At 52.6% G+C, this 15803-nt stretch overlaps 4 protein-coding genes across 4 annotated transcripts; 1 reads left to right on the top strand and 3 right to left on the bottom strand.

The window, feature by feature from the left end:
- Positions 1–658: 658 nt before the first annotated feature.
- PpBr36_02132 (uncharacterized protein) lies at positions 659–3930 on the top strand (the record flags this gene model as incomplete). Its single annotated transcript, XM_029889315.1, has 5 exons — positions 659–744; positions 860–910; positions 996–2217; positions 2304–3484; positions 3597–3930. The coding sequence occupies 5 exons, from the start codon at positions 659–661 to the stop codon at positions 3928–3930; spliced, it is 2874 nt and encodes a 957-aa protein (XP_029752273.1).
- Positions 3931–5081: 1151 nt separating this feature from the next.
- Positions 5082–6221, bottom strand: PpBr36_02131 (uncharacterized protein; the record flags this gene model as incomplete). Its single annotated transcript, XM_029889314.1, has 2 exons — positions 5082–6011; positions 6108–6221. 2 exons carry the CDS (start codon positions 6219–6221, stop codon positions 5082–5084), a joined length of 1044 nt encoding a protein of 347 aa, XP_029752272.1.
- Positions 6222–12011: 5790 nt separating this feature from the next.
- Positions 12012–13179, bottom strand: PpBr36_02130 (uncharacterized protein; the record flags this gene model as incomplete). Its single annotated transcript, XM_029889313.1, has 2 exons — positions 12012–12976; positions 13059–13179. The coding sequence occupies 2 exons, from the start codon at positions 13177–13179 to the stop codon at positions 12012–12014; spliced, it is 1086 nt and encodes a 361-aa protein (XP_029752271.1).
- A 1130-nt stretch (positions 13180–14309) lies between these two features.
- On the bottom strand, positions 14310–15512 carry PpBr36_02129 (uncharacterized protein; the record flags this gene model as incomplete). The annotated part of the gene is made up of 1 exon (XM_029889312.1): positions 14310–15512. One exon carries the CDS (start codon positions 15510–15512, stop codon positions 14310–14312), a length of 1203 nt encoding a protein of 400 aa, XP_029751237.1.
- Between the last annotated feature and the right edge of the window lie 291 nt (positions 15513–15803).

Genomic DNA, 15803 nt, shown 5'->3' with positions numbered 1-15803 from the left:
TTTTTTTTTTTTTTTTTTTTTTTTTTTTCTTCTCTCTCTTGTCCCTCCCCTGCATCATGTTCCCCCTTGGGTCAAATGATTCAGGGTACGAGGTATATCCCTGACGGCTGGCTTACCAGTCGAACGCTGCGTCCACACACAAATAGACTTCGGAGCAGCTTCTGAACCGTTGCTTCGTCTGCTTGTTTCGCCCTTCCAGGCCCGACTAGCAGCACCTTAAACCAGTTGGGTAACCTCCATTCGCTTCCCAAGTGGGCATGAGGCCGTTAGTTTGTTTGGCCCCCAGCCTCCTCGATGGGACCCTCCTCACCCGCATATCAAACTTGATTGCCCTAACCTTTTCTTATTTTTATTTTGCCTGTTCCTCGCTTAAACCAAACTTTTATTATATTGAACACTTTAGACTCCCGAAAAATTGCAAACCCCTACTCCCGGAAATAAGAACGGTTGAGCAAACGACACACCGCAGGAGTAGCCTGGGCTGAGACTCCACCGACGCCCTTGAGGCCCTCGACCGTTGCAGAATGATGAACCACCAGCTGATATCTCTCCCCAAGCTTCGCTTGCACTTGGCAACAACAACCTACGCTGCAGACAAATAGGCAGTGCACTACAGCAGTTGATTAAGCGCGAGATCTCAGTGTTAAAACCCACGCAAATGGTGGGGAGGAAGAAAGCTTGTGACTCTTGTCACAGGCGCAAGGTACGTACTTCAGTTTTGGCACCACGTCCCACACAGTCGATGTACTTGGTGCATGGCTCACATCGTGCCAACCCGTGCCAAACAGATCCAATGCCACGGGTCATTGCCGCAATGTAATTGGTGCAAGCAGCGAGGTCTCCCTTGTACGTTTAATAGAGAGACGAGCATCAGGAGAAAGTCTTCCAAGCCAGCACAAGCGGCGACTCGGTACGTAGGAAATGCCGGGACGCGCGCCGATATGACGGGGAAGTTGGGGCGAGACTGACATTGAAAACCGGATCGGATGTATCAGAGGCTCGCAAAATGATCTGGCACGACGCATGGACCGCATCGAGCAGATTCTACAAGCCGCGCAGCGAAACCAAGCGGATCCGTCATCGGGGCAGCCCAGGCATGATACAGTGCTCGAAGAGGCCGCCGCGCTCGCCGCCGACCTTCTCGCCAACGGACCGTCCGCCATACCCTCGCCCGCAACATCCAGCCCCGGCCGGAACCGCTTGGGTGAAGCTCAGTCTCACTGCTGGCCCACGGTAAAGCTCGAGGAAGGAGTCCAGCAGGGGCCAGTGGTTGACCATGTCGAGGCGGCTCCGCAACACACCCACCCCTCACCGTTTTCTTCGATCCCCTCGTATGCGCCGCCCGGATTTGGATATCTCCCTCCTACAGCTGCCATGCCCAGCGGGGTCGGATTTGGCAAGCTGTACGTTGCAGGCATGGATCTGGGCGAGATCAGCCCCTACAACGGCGTCCCTTACTTTTCCGATGCTGGCTTGGAGTGGATCAGGGAAAGATGCGACACGGAACCTCAGTTTGAGAGCATATTCGCGCGTCTGCGAGCTCCTTCTGGCCCCAGGACCGTCTCCACCCCAGCAAGCATGCCGACGCGAGACTCGGCCGACCCAGAAGACCAGAGCACGCCGGGCCAGTGCTATGACGACGGCATACTATGGCAGACACGCCCGGACGGCTGGTTCCTCGAGCAGGGCCACCTAAACATCGGGGATATGCCCGCCGTGCTGAAAAGACAACCGGCTGCGGACCTGCCAGACCGGGCTCTGCTCGAGTACTGCGTGCTGCTGTTTCGACAATCGCACATTGGCGTCACTATGCCCGTGATCGACCCGGTACTTTTCGCCGCGACCATCGAAACAGCTTACTCGTATTACCAGCCCAGAGATGACAGGCCGAGGGAGATGAGCGACTCACCTAGCCAGGAAGCAAGTCATTCGCCCGTGGACAAATCTTCCGAGGTCGAGGCTTCTGGTGAACACGCGTGGCAGCATCGTCGACAACGGCGACTTGGAGACGAGTACCGATCCAGGAAAGGCATGGAGGCACTGTGTGCCAAGGCATGCATATTTGCCTTCATGGCTCTGGTGTCATTAATAGAGACCGATAAAGACGCGGGGCTACCTCCAATAGATGGAGATGCCTACGCTGCAGCTACACACTTGATGTTTGCAGAGTTTATTCCTGCCGCCTCGGTTGTTACGGTTGAAACGGTAACGATGCTGGTAGGGCTTTTTTTTTTTTTTTTCCCTCTGCCTTTCTTTTGCTCACACTTGGTTAATTTTGCCTGCTGACCATGACAACTCCAAAGACAACATTCCACATAATGACCGGTCAGCTGCAGGCGGCCGGTATGTTTCACACCTCAGCTGTCCGAGTATTGTTCATGCTCGGGGGTCACACCGCATACGGCTCGGGGTTTTCCCCTGAAGATGACCCGCTCGCGCCACCAAACATGAATGGCATCCATATCAGTGTATCGACCGAAAAAGGTGAACAGGTCGACGAAAAGCCGCCTCCAGAAACGCCGGACGCCCGACTGCGAAGGCACATGCGGAATTTATACCGCATCTCCTACCTGTTTGACAAGGAGCTCGAGCTGCGCACAGGCCTACCACCATGTATGGACAACGACTACTGCGATCTTGCCATCCTCGAGCGGTCGTGGTCCATCGATACGGAAGGACTCCCTCTCGATAAGCCGATGCCCTTGGGCAATACAGGCTTCAGCAAATACACCCTGACACTGGGGGAAGAAATCGCCTTCAAGGGAAAGCTGGACCCGGCTCAACTGCGCATCTCCATGATCAAGTCTCGGGTCAGCAAACTGCTGTACTCGGTGACGTCGCTGCGCAAGTCGGACGCACAACTCCTACGAGACATCCGCGAGTTGGATGAGGAATTGGACAGATGGAGAAGCTCTCTACCACCTCAGCACAGGCCGATGCTTGCGGTCCCGACCAAGGCCAAGAACCGGAGGAGAGGCTCCACTGCGCCAGGAACCAGCCCAATAGGGGCGAGATCCGATTCAATGATTTCACAGAGCGCCTCACCTATAAAGCCATTTCCACATGGCCCCATATCAGAACATGAAAATCTGCAGCAGCAAAACCGAACCTCGGCGGCACACTCTCTGACCCCTGAATCAGCCACCAACGGATTATCGACCCCGTGGATGTCGATGATCAGTGATCGATCGGTGTCGCGCGATTCGGCCCGCGCCAACGAAGACGAGGGCAGCGACGACAGCGACAGGGACGATATCCGGAGCAAGGACAGGAATAGGTGGTACTCGAACGACCTCATCATGCACTTTGAGTACCATTACCTTATGGGGACTGTACACCGCGCGTCTGGGCGATGCCGGGCCTGGACGCAAGGAGGGGAGATGGCAGGCATCAGCTCCAGCCAGGCGCTGGCCCTGCAGGCAAGCCGATCCATCCTGATGTACCTGCGCACGGCCGTCATGAGCAGGCACGGCATGGCATTCTGGTAGGTCGAGACAAGCTGGCCGTCACGCCACACTCGGTTCTTTCCGGCTTACCGAGGCGGAACACGTGCGTTTCGGGTGACTGACACAAAGGGGTTTGATCCCAACATGTAGGATGCTCTTCTTTTATCCCATGTCTGCCATCCTGACGATATTCTGCAACGTGCTCCTGCACCCTCTCGGCGCGTCTTCGGAAGACGACCTGGAGCTGCTAGGATCGGTCGAGAACCTAATCAAGGAGATGCGGAGGCGGCGGCAACTGACGCCCCACGAGGTGGTGAATATCAACATGATCGACGAGTTCGTGGCCGAGCTTACGAGGTTGGGCCACTGCGCTATCCTCAATGCCTGCCGGGAGGCCAGCAGTACAGATGGGAGCAGCGTTGCTCACGAAACTCAGCAGCAGCATCCAATAAGGAGAGCGTCGTTTGCGGTGGTGGGTCGGTAGGGTTGCAAAAGCACCCCGAGAAAATCTCTACTGTAATGTTTCCTCTAGGCCTTTTTGGCACAAGTGGTATTAATGTCAGCTTGAATTCGGCATGGAAGAAGCTGGTACGTGTTCGTTTTAGAGTTCAGCCTGACCAAGTAAACCAAGGCAATATGCAAGCCCGCGACTCAGTTGGATCTCTGCAGAAAAAACGAAAGAAAAAAAAAAAAAAAGGCCCAAAGCTTATCTAAGATTTAATATAAGCATCAGGATGATCTGCTGCACGTTTGAGACTCGCGTTGGGAGCCATCTGTTGGCTCTTCAAATTATTCTTTCCCCCGCCATCCATTTGGTTCGGGTAAGGCTTGCGCGCGCCTGTTGTGATGTGGGCCTGACTCTAAACCCTGAGCTCTGGGGCTTTGGTCCTTTGAATCGATGATTTTCAGCTGCTTGACTGCCTGTACTGTCTGGTGATGGGTGTATGGGCCATGCTGGTTCGTGGTCGGCTGAAAAGCCACGTCAAGGTGGTCGGTCATTAACGATCTGGTCTGGAAATGATGCACGATTGGCAGCAGATGGCATGCTGCAGTGGACCTTCACTCGGCGGGGTTGGTGAACAAAGTGGGGCAATTACAACCCTGGCCATTTGGTACTGTGCTGAAGCGATATGGCACTGTACGCAACAATATTTGCTGAGCTGTTTGTTGCGCCTGACGTTTGTTTGCTGACTGATGACAGCCTCAATTTGCGACTTCGATTTGAGGCTTGCATCATCCTCTCGGTTTCCCCACTCAGAATCTAGAAACGAAATGACTTGTTTGAGAAACGCACTCTGTTCGTCATGGATAAGCCCGTCAGGGCTTTATGATCGACAAAAACACCACATTCCAGGCACATCAATACAAAAAGTTTCAAGCAGAACAATATATTGCCAAGCCAACGTCAACACGTTCCACTATGGATCTATGCCCGTACAAAAGAAAGATTCCAACTAATGCAAAGGTTCCAACTCCATCCAGTTGACCAAAACGCCCTAAGTGGTACAAAACGAGCGAAAAGAAGTCGATAAGCCAGTCCATCTTCAGCCATACTTGGCCTTTGCCTGATCCAGAGAGTCTCAGGTCAAGGGAATGCTGTCGAGTGTGCTAAAGATATGAAGAGCGATTTCGCGCTTAGGTGGCCTTGGCCTTAGCAGCCTTGGCCTTTTTGGCCTTGCCTCCCCTTTTGCCACCCTTCTTCTTCCTCTGTGGCTCACGAGTCTCGAGGGTAGGCTGCTCTTCGGTTTCGACGTCGGCCTGGGTGGTCACCTCATCCTCATCCTCATCGCGCTTGGCCCTCTTGGCGTTCTTCTTTTTGCCTCCCCTCTTGCCGCCCTTCTTCTTCCTCTGTGGCTCACGAGTCTCGAGGGTAGAGTGCTCTTCGGTTTCGACGTCGGCCTGGGCGGTCACCTCATCCTCATCCTCATCGCGCTTGGCCCTCTTGGCGTTCTTCTTTTTGCCTCCCCTTTTGCCACCCTTCTTCTTCCTCTGTGGCTCACGAGTCTCGAGGGTAGAGTGCTCTTCGGTTTCGACGTCGGCCTGGGCGGTCACATCATCCTCATCGCGCTTGGCCCTTTTGGCGTTCTTCTTTTTGCCTCCCCTCTTGCCGCCCTTCTTCTTCCTCTGTGGCTCACGAGTTTCGAGAGTAGACTGCTCTTCGGCTTCAACGTCGGCCTGGGCGGTCACGTCATCCTCGTCGCGCTTGGCCCTCTTGGCGTTCTTCTTTTTGCCTCCCCTTTTTCCGCCCTTCTTCTTCCTCTGTGGCTCACGAGTCTCGAGAGTAGAGTGCTCTTCGGTTTCGATATCGGCCTGTGCGGTCACCTCATCCTCGTCGCGTTTGGCCCTCTTGGCCCTTTTGGCGTTCTTCTTTTTGCCTCCCCTTTTGCCGCCCTTCTTCTTCCTTTGTGGGTCGCGGGCCTCGATACCAGATTCAGATTCGTCCTCCTCAGTGGTATCGCGAATGGTAACGTCGGCGGACTCCTCGTCCTTGGCGACCAAGTCCTTGGTGGCGAAGGAGCTTTCCTCGTTCCGAGCGATGAGTGCAGCAAAGGCCGTACCACCTCCCTGTTCCCGGGATGTCAGCGTTAGTCAGGTCGCTCAAGGGGGTTGTGGAGCAGAGCGGCAGGCCGCGGCAGGCCGAAGTGTCAAGCTATGACTTACAACGTAGCGGCGCTCCACAACATCAAAGTCATTTTCGGCGGCAGCCTCCTGGGCCAGAATGGGGGTCGCTGTGGCGAGGACCGCCAGGAAACGTGCGAACTTGCTGAAATGCATGTTGAATGATCAAAGAGTGGACACGTTAAGGTTAAGTTGAATAGAGTGAAAGAATAAGGACAGAGAGCGTGTGTTGTAAAGTTGGATTAAAGCAAGGACTGTCTCGCAGATCCCTAAACGAAGAAATTCAAACCACGCACTGCGTGTTGTACCAAAACGAAAAGAGTCGAAGGAGAGAAAAGACCGAGTGAAGAGTCGAAAGGAAGGAATGAAGAAGCGGATGAGGAGAGAAGGGAAAAAAAAACCCAGATGAACTTGGCTTTGGGACCCCGATATATATAATCGGATTCCGGGGCCATGGACTGGTTACCTTGGCTCTATTCTATGCTCGATGATTCTCTAGATTGTCTTCTTGACAATCCTTGGCACGCCCTACCCGTCGTACACCCTCCCTACCTCCGACACCCCCGTGTGCCATCCAGACCGGTGCTTCTCTGCCCGGTCGTGGTTCGTGCCTCCGCCTCACAGGGGAAGCGCTGTCAGGCAGCGCAAGCGATCCCCGAGCTCGCGCCCGCGGAGGCCAGGTGCGTGGTACCATGGAGCATGCCACTAGTTCGGTATTGGACCGACAGGCGGAGCCAATGCGGGACTCTGGGATGAAAGAGAGAGAGAGAGAAGAAACAAGCTTGCCAAGCTTGTTTTGTGAAATACTACCTACCTTACGTATATCGCATAGTAAACATTTTTTTTTCTTTTTCTTTCTTTTCTGCCTTTTCTGGAAAGGTTTCCACCGTCACTGCGACCAAGGCCCGATTAACATTTGTCTGGGACTAGGTGCAAAAAAAAAAAAAAAAAGGTTATTAGTTCCTGCTATTATAACAGTAATTCTTTAATAACCCAATGCCAAACTGCTGTATCCGACGTAAGTAATCTGCAGACATTAGGCTAAGAGACGAACCTGAATAAATCTGGCCTCGTGTCGTCCAATGACATGCCGGCTTGGTCTGCCTACAGTTCGCAGCCTTCCCCATGGTCCAATGCCAAACCCGAAGGAGCATCAACCAATTTACAGAAGCCCACAGATTCGGCCGAGAGCCGGGATGATGGCTGCAATGGCCACCATTAGGGCTTACTGCCAAAATATAGAGCCGTGCACTATACCAAACAAGGCACAACATCTTCAGACTAAGCGGACGACCGGTCATCAGTTAGAGTTTTGTTCCACACAGTGATGTGAAACAAGGGCGAATAAGAGCGTAGTTGGGGAGGGGCGGCGGGCATGACTAATAGATCAACAGGGGAAAAGGCTGCAAGCACATTTACATTTTGTTTACCAGCTCAGGAAATCAGCGTTGAGGGACTTACCCACAAGGGGGTTCAGCAGCGATGTACCCGGGACTGTATAAGCCTGTCTACTGTAACTTGGTGGACCAACCGGGCCCTGGACGTAAGTTCACGCCCCGAAACAAAAAGAAAAAGGGTGGCCTGGATCGCACCACTTTACCCCATAATTTAAGCCGTTTAGGCTTAAATTCCTTCACGGGAACGATGATCAGCCGAGCGTCAGGCAATATATGCGACGCGGGGGAAGGTGAAGAAAAAGAAAAAACTTGACAACCATTTTTTTTATTTTTTATTTTATTCTTCTCTGCATGGATTACCTGGCCAGTGTTACGTTGCTTTACCCAGTTTCTCACCGAAAAACTGCCTCTTTTGTCTGCCCTCTACATGGGCTGGGCTTGTTCAGTGTCTATTTTGGAAACGGTCCGGAGTAACAAGCTTTTCGTTGACAGGCGGGCCATTTTTACCCCTAAATTCTCGACATCTGGAGTCTCCCATTGTCGCCACAGTCCAAACGAGCTAAGGAAAAAAGCATAATGTGCGCAGTCTCGGTTAGCTTTTGTCTTCTTTTCGTGGTGATTTTTTTTTTTCTTCCCCTATATCTGAAATCTGCGCATCCGTCTCAATTTTAGTTCATTATACGGGTGTAGGTAGTATGGTATTGAGAGGGCAGCAGGCATACCTATCTCAACTGACACATCAGTCGCCACTCAATGTCGATTACTCTCGCTAATCCTTTCTGTTGCCGGGCCTGAGCCCGTCCCATGTTCGGATCAGATGAGAGATAAAGCAACGGGAACTATAAGATGGTTCCCAAGGACCGCCACGCCGTCGGGACAAGTTTCCAGTTTTCTCGTTGGCTTCTTTGTTGAGAAAAGGCTGTACCCGGGAGGCGAAAAAAAGATTTGTCAAGGCGTTTGGAGTTGGGGAGTAAGAGGCACGCCACAGCTAGATTGGCCGTCGGGTTAGATTATAGAATTCCACAATCTGATGTTTGAAGTCCGTACCCGAGCCTAAATATAGTAAGTAGCAAACAAGCCCACTCCATGTCTTGGGAAGGGTGTTTTATTTTTTGGAGTAGGTGAACTGTTGGGTAGAAAAAAAAAAGAAAAAAAAAAGCCTAAGCCACGCAAACAAACGAAACCTCTGATCGCAAGAATCATAATACGCTGTCAGACACGCTTTCGCCAAGACTAAGATTTTCCTTGGGCCTTGGCAAAGAGTCAAGCCCATCCGAACCTGACCCAGGAACACACAAGGCTTGGTAAGAAATCAAATCACAAATCGCCAAGCGATGCTCGCCGATCTCACAAGAGATTTCAATGTTTTGCTCGCTTGCAAATGCCAACGAATGGCACTACCACAAGGGAAGCTGTGTTGCCTCGACCAAACAGAATCTGGAACATGGTCATTGGTGGATCGACACTATTTTTTTTTTTTTTTTTCCTTCTGCATTGACAAGAGGTTTGCGCGAAAATGCAAATCTTGACCTCGCATCTTTGTCAACGAGAAAGAAAAGAAACACAGTATACTCTCGAGTCGTTTCCCTCCGACACGCAGGAACCGGAAGTGAAAATTTGCGAGGAGATTTCTCATGCAAATTCGAGGGCGCATAGGGGTTGCCTCCAGTTGTCGTCAGCATCAAGGGACTGCGCGAGTCATCCTCACACTGGGCTTGGTTCATTCCAGCGAGAGGGAGCAAAAGTCAGCCAAGAGATCCTGTACTTGTACGTTCCATCCGGTGTGGAAATCCCGTGTCTGTCGTTGCGGGGGGACGGGGCCGTCCGATGTCTTCCCCCCTGTCCCTGTGAACAAGTGCCCGTGTAGCTTATGGTAAAAAGAGAGAGAGAGAGAGAAAAAAAAAAAAAAAAAAAAGGCAAAAAGAGTCAGGACACGTGGACAACGTGGTAGACAGGCCTGTTAATAGATACTTGCTATTAACAATTGTCTTGGCATGGGTTATGGGTAGCAAGAGGGTGTGCGTATAGATTCACTGCGTTTCACCTGCTGCATCAGTCGCTGTACGTGACTTGAAAATCTTCCCAAGGGCTGGTCTTTGTGCAAGAATTTTTTTCTTCTTTTGTCTGCTTCTTCGGTCATTTACCTAGTTGGGAATTCCCGGCCAAGCTGAGGAGATTAGGAGAATTTTGCTGTTCGCGATTGTTTGGCTGCGTATACGTGTGGACTGTGTGTAAATTTCCTTCTTTCTTTTTGTTTCCGATTCGCATCAAGTAGGGTAAGATATGCAGGGACGTAAATGAAGGAATAATGTGACAATCTTAACTCAATCTCTCATCTAAGCTTATACGGTTCGTTCATTCGTTGACAAGAAGCCTGCAGTAGCTTGAACATAGGATAAAGTCAACATTATCCGAATGCTTAACAAACCATTGTATTCGAAACTCTGTCAAAATCCAACTCTCTCTCTCTCTCTCTCTCTCTATTTCTCTCTCAAGGAATGATCCAAGGTGAGCACGATTCTAGACCTCCGTCTCTAACCCTTACCGGGGGGGTTGTTCTGCTCTGACATCAAAAAGGCTTATTCTGACTAGCAAACACCCCCTTTGCATCACATCCACTGCGTGCAATCCATAACTTGGCAAATGAAACACCCCTGCCAACCCCACACGAACCCCCTGTATCTTTATAAATCTTTCCATGCAAGGTAGGTCCTTATTTACGGCTTCCCAGAATCCGGGGCCAGTCCGGCGTGCGCGGACGCCTTTGCTGCGGAGTATAAACATGACGGGCCGGAAATGGGGAAAACGGCCGGAAAAACAAAAAAGACGAAAGAAAGGAAAAAAAAAAAAAAAAAAAAAAAAAAAAAAAAAAAAAAAAAAAAAAAAAAAAAAAAAAAAAAAAAAAAAAAAACGGAAAGTTTGGGGTCTGAGACGTTTACAAATGGTACGAGGCCCGAAGATCCGACAGCGTCGTTGCTCTCAGAACGATCCACCCCGACGTGAAGATTGCAGCAGACCAAGGAGAGGGAGGTGAGCACGAACTGGGACTGTAGAGCTTCACATGACAATAAAGATTTGAACCCCGAATAGTGTCGAAAGTTTGTGTTTTCGATAGAGGTTGGGCATGCTCAGATGGTCGGCGTGACTGGCTTGCGTTGGCTCACAAGATAGAGGGATAGGGGATGCAGTCTGTACACTGGGGGTGCGTGTCTGGGTCCGTTTGTGTTTTCGATGGGACGGCTACCTGGCTATTCGTACCATTTGGTGGCTCTTCTCATGTGTTGCGTACATGTTTTTATTATCAATATAGACAGTTGCTACTACTACTACTACTACTACTACTACTACTACTACTACTACTACTACTACTACTACTACTACTACTACTACTACTACTACATGGCTTCACCTGTGCTCCCCCTGATCGGTGATCAGCCACGCTGGCGGTGCGACTCGCAGTCATCCAATCTTTGACAGACCGCCTCGCAAGTCCGACAAAAGCAACTGTGCTCTAGGCTTTCTGCCATACATCGGACAAGACTGCAAAATCTCACACCCTCTCTGGCCCATTCAACCAACTTGAAGCCCGACCCCAAAGGAGCAAGAGCCCAGATGGAGGCACGAAACAAACCCCCCCGAGAACCCGAGGAGGCCAAACAGACCATGTCCCAGTGTGGATTTTTGCTCCGACGCTGCCCGAAATGTGGAATCTTCTGCCGGTTTTCTCCCTCTCTTCTAGAATTGTGGATTGAAGATGCCAACGGAGAAGTGCTGATTCGAATGATTTAGTTGTATAATCGGGTCGCAATGAAACACGCCGCGTTTGCTGTCTAAATTGCAAGGGAAAATAAAGGCTCTTGCTCTGTTGACACCGCTGTTGACTTGATTGTCCTCTGTCCATCTTGCACAAAACACCGTTCTATTTGCGGACAAGACCAAGTTTTGATCCTGGCAGGCCACGTAAGCTGACCGAGCTCTTGAACACACAGAGATGTCCTCAAAGGCCCAATACACATTGCGTATTCTCAGTTAAGTAGTGGTAGCAGTAGCTTCCGAGGTGTTAGAGTCTGCGTTTCACCAGACGTAGTGACGATAGTGTTCCATTATTGGCAGCATTCTGACCATGTTTTGGTTCTTGGGAGCAAACAAGGGAAGAATCCAGCAAGATGATGACGACAAAAGGGCATTTTGATTTGCAATCCCGAGTCTGTTGCCGCGCGTCGTATGCCTTCATTTGAGTGCCGTGTCTGGTGCCGAGAGCCCAGTGTATTATTTTACTTTTTTTTTCCTTATTTGTTTCTGAGTTTATTGCCGCAGAAATATACATGCTGTAGATTTAATATAGCCTCAGCTTCAGTCCCGTCGGTAGCTAGGTGAACCGGCCTTGGCAATGCTTCTACACGGTTACATTTTCCCCCACCGGCTACTTGTATCAGTTGAACAAGTGTTATGTGTATTGTTTAAAGCCTAAACTGATGCCAGAATCCATGGATATTGCCAGCTCAAACGAAGCAAACCAACCCAACCCAACCCAACCGAGGTACAGGCCTCAGTTCGCCTTGACAGACGCCTGGTACTCTGCACTAAAGGGAAAGTCGATGTAGCCCTTGGGCGTCTTGGGCGTGACAAAGTCCTGTTCAGAGCCGATCGGCTCGGTCGGGACTCCCTCCTTGATCCTAAACACCAGGTCCGGGTTCCCGATGAACAGCCTACCAAAAACCACGACGACGTCGAGGTCCTTGTACGTCTCGTCGACGGCCTTCTTGGCCGACTCGGGCGTGAAGCCGTTGGCGACCAGGACGGGCCCGGCGCCGCCGTACCTTTTCACCAGCCAGTCGACGCTCGTGTCGTCGCCGTTCTTGGACTCGATAAAGTGCACAAAGGCCAGGCGGAGCGGCCGGAGCTGGTCGACCACGTAGCCAAAGGTGGGCGCCGGGTCCGCCATCAGCATGCCCTGGAAGTCGCTGTAGGGACTGAGCCGGATGCTGGTCCTGTCGGCGCCGACGGCCTCGACCACGGCGCGCGTCACCTCGAGCGCGAACCGCGCCCGGTTCTCCACGGACCCGCCCCAGCCGTCGGTGCGCTTGTTGCACGTGTCCTGCAGGAACTGGTCGACGAGGCAGCCGTTCGCCGCGTGCACCTCGACGCCGTCGAAGCCGGCCTCGATGGCGTTCCTGGCCGCCGTCGCAAAGTCCCGGATCGCCTGCTGGATCTCCTCCTCCGTCATCTCACGCGGCGTCGGGTGTTTGTCGTCCATGGCCACCGCGCTGGAGGACAGCAGCTCGTGGCCCGGTGCCGACGCCGTCGGGTCTGCCGTTCGCCCCAGGTGCCACAGCTGCAGGTAGATGAAGCTGCCCTGGCCGTGCACCGCGTCCGTCACCGCCTTCCAGCCGGCAATTTGCTCCTTGGTCCAGATGCCGGGCGAGTTTCTGTAGGCGCCCGCGCGGGGTGAGATGAGGGTTGCCTCGGAGATGAGGAGCGTTCCCGGGACGCAGGCGCGCTGTTTGTAGTATTCTAAAAAAGAAAAAAAAAAAAATTAAATTTATTTAACACCAAAGCCTAGTGATGAAATGCCACCGGTACGACCGCAACTCACCTGCGACTATGCTCATGGGGACGTGATCGTCGTCGGCACGGAATCGACTCATAGGTGCCATCGCGATGCGGTGGGCCAACTGGACGTTGCCTACCTTGAGAGGGGTGAAGAGTTTAGACATTTTCGCCGACGTATATGTGTTTATATATTTAACAAAGACCTCAACGACAGTAGTTGTATTTTCGTAGTATTAGATGGTCACTTGTGGCTTCAGAGTATCGTGGCTGTATCTAGGTTTGGAATATCGAGTGTTGTGCATGTATAAAACATGAAAATAAAAAAAAGAGAACGTCAAAGCCTTTATACTACCCGTGTGAAGAAGCCAAGAACTGGACTAGAACAAAATACTTCCATCGAACATCCCTCATTCAGCTCGAAATATAGAACAGTAGCATGACATTTGTCATCATCCCTCCCTTTCCAGCCGTCCCACCGTTGCAGTAGATGTGAGAACAACTCAACTCAATACCCACTCACAACCTTATGTACCATAGTAAATATATTAAAGTAAAATAGGCCCTAGAGTCAAATATATTGTCGGCCTCGGTAGTTAATGCTGCTCGGTAATCCGAAGCTCGGCAGAGACGGTCCGAGGACATTGGGGCAACAATCCATGCTAATGTTGCAATACGAGTGGGCGCCTACCGTGGAACCCGTGTCATGTCTCTTTGGCAGAGCCCAAGCATGTCGGAAACAGATGGAAGATGTGCATGTATCAGAAACCACATAAGCCTGGGTATTGCTGAGTGCTTTATAAGAATCATTTTGTCAAGATTGTTGAACCAGGAGAGTGTTGGGAAACCTGAGGAGCATTGAACCTGTTACAGTAACCAGTGACGGAGGCTGCAATAGACTAAAACTAATCCATAAGAGTTTTTTCTCCTTTGACTTTTTGACTTTTTGACACAACCAAGCGCCGGGGTACTCACACACTATGTACAATAGTCACGGAAAAGGGTGTAAAAGACCTCGTGGTATCCGGCCAAGTACAGTACACTATCAAAATCAGCGCAGAAAATAGTACGGGAACAAGTCAAGTCCGGGGTTTCAAGTTGCTTGAAAAGTTTCAGGGATCACACCAGCCAAGAATCCACTCAAATGCGGCCACGTCGCAAAAAACTCTAAATGGCACCAACCCAAACTATATCGGCTGTCCAGCAATGTCCGGGACATCCGGGACATCCGGGACATCCGGGACATCCGGGACATCCAGGACATCCGGGACATCCGGGACAGCTTGACCGCTCCCTCTCACAGCTGACCGGCAGCCCATTTCGCATACAGCGCCGGCAGGAAGCTGGCCAGGTTCGTAAACTCTGTCTGGTCGTGGATGAAGTGCTCGTATGCCAGGGACGGGCCGGCCCTCATCTTCTTGATGCCCAGCAGGCGCGCCGGCAGGTCGAGCGGGATGGCCAAGCCGCACGGCAGGTCCAACCTGGTCTCGTTGCCAAACCAATACCTGCTCCGCAGCTCCAGCTCGCCCGTGACGGCGTCTCGGCGCCACAGGTGCACAAAGTCGCCGATCTTGAGGCGCGGCTCCCAGCCGTCCCTCACCTCGGCGCACACGGCCGCCTCGTAGCCGGCCTCCTTGAGCTTGTCCCACGGCAGGCCGTACTGGGCCGGGTCGACGAACCGCAGGTGCGCCGACAACTCCTTGGCCCCAATGTGCTCCGTGACGCGGTGCGTGACGCCCAGCCACTTGCGGACGTGCGGCACCGACCGGTCCTCGAGCAGCGCGCGGTCCGCGCCCGCCGCCACCACGACGCGGACGTGGCAGTGCGGGAACCACAGGGCGTAGCGCTCGCTCTCGAGCGAGTGCCACCAGAACCACCACTGGATCATTTCGCCCGTGACCTCCTTGCCGAACCGCGTGCGCGACGCCACGTACGCCCCGCCGTCCTCCAGCCCCATCCACCCGTTCTCGTGCGCGTGGTAGCCCGGGTTCAGGAGCTTTGCCGCCTGCTTCGGCGGCAGGTAGCCCGACCGCGGCATCGGGCTGCGGATCGCCTCCGTCACGTCGCTGTAGATGTGCAGCGACGTGTGGAAGTACTTGTCGTACGGCTTGCCCATCACCCGCCGCAGGTTGCGGTCCAGTGTCGCCTGCGTCTCGAGCGGGTAGTACGTCAGCGGCACGAGCTGCGCCGGCGGTGAGCCTTTCCCGGGGGTCGAAGCGGCGTCGCTGGAGGCGCCCGCCGTCTGTGGGCTCTTTTCTTTTTGTTCCTGCTTCTCGGTGGTGGTGGTGGTGCTGGTGGTTGCTTTGGGGCTCGTATCTGCCGCGCTGCCGAGCCGGATGCCATCTGGACCCGTGCCCACCGGCATTTCCGGTTCGACGATTTTGGGAGTCGCCGGCTTGCCGACGGTGGCTGTGAGGATCTGCGATGGCTTGCCGCCGCCCGAACCGTTCGTCCCTGTGCTTGACATTGTGCTAACCAGTGGGAATCTTCTAGCTGCCATTGGAAAGGTAGGCAAAGCTCGAGTGGGCGATTCGCCGGAGGGGGATCCGTTCGGCTTAAAAACTAAATCATACGTCCATCTCATCAGTGCAGTCGGCATCCGCGTGATATTGCTTCATCTGACATCAAACCTTAAATCATATCCCCGCAGCAGGTTGAGTTACTATGGTGTCGGGCGAAAAACTCAACACCCCGGCACAGTATTGAACTCTGCGTAATCACGCAGCAATCCCCTGTTTCTGGGAATATTCTAAAATCGCAACCCATAGGTACTTCGCAGCCTGAAGCAACA

This window comes from Pyricularia pennisetigena, chromosome 2, assembly GCF_004337985.1.
Source record: "Pyricularia pennisetigena strain Br36 chromosome 2, whole genome shotgun sequence".
Taxonomy (NCBI): domain Eukaryota; kingdom Fungi; phylum Ascomycota; class Sordariomycetes; order Magnaporthales; family Pyriculariaceae; genus Pyricularia; species Pyricularia pennisetigena.
This window is presented reverse-complemented; position numbering and strand designations above follow the sequence as displayed.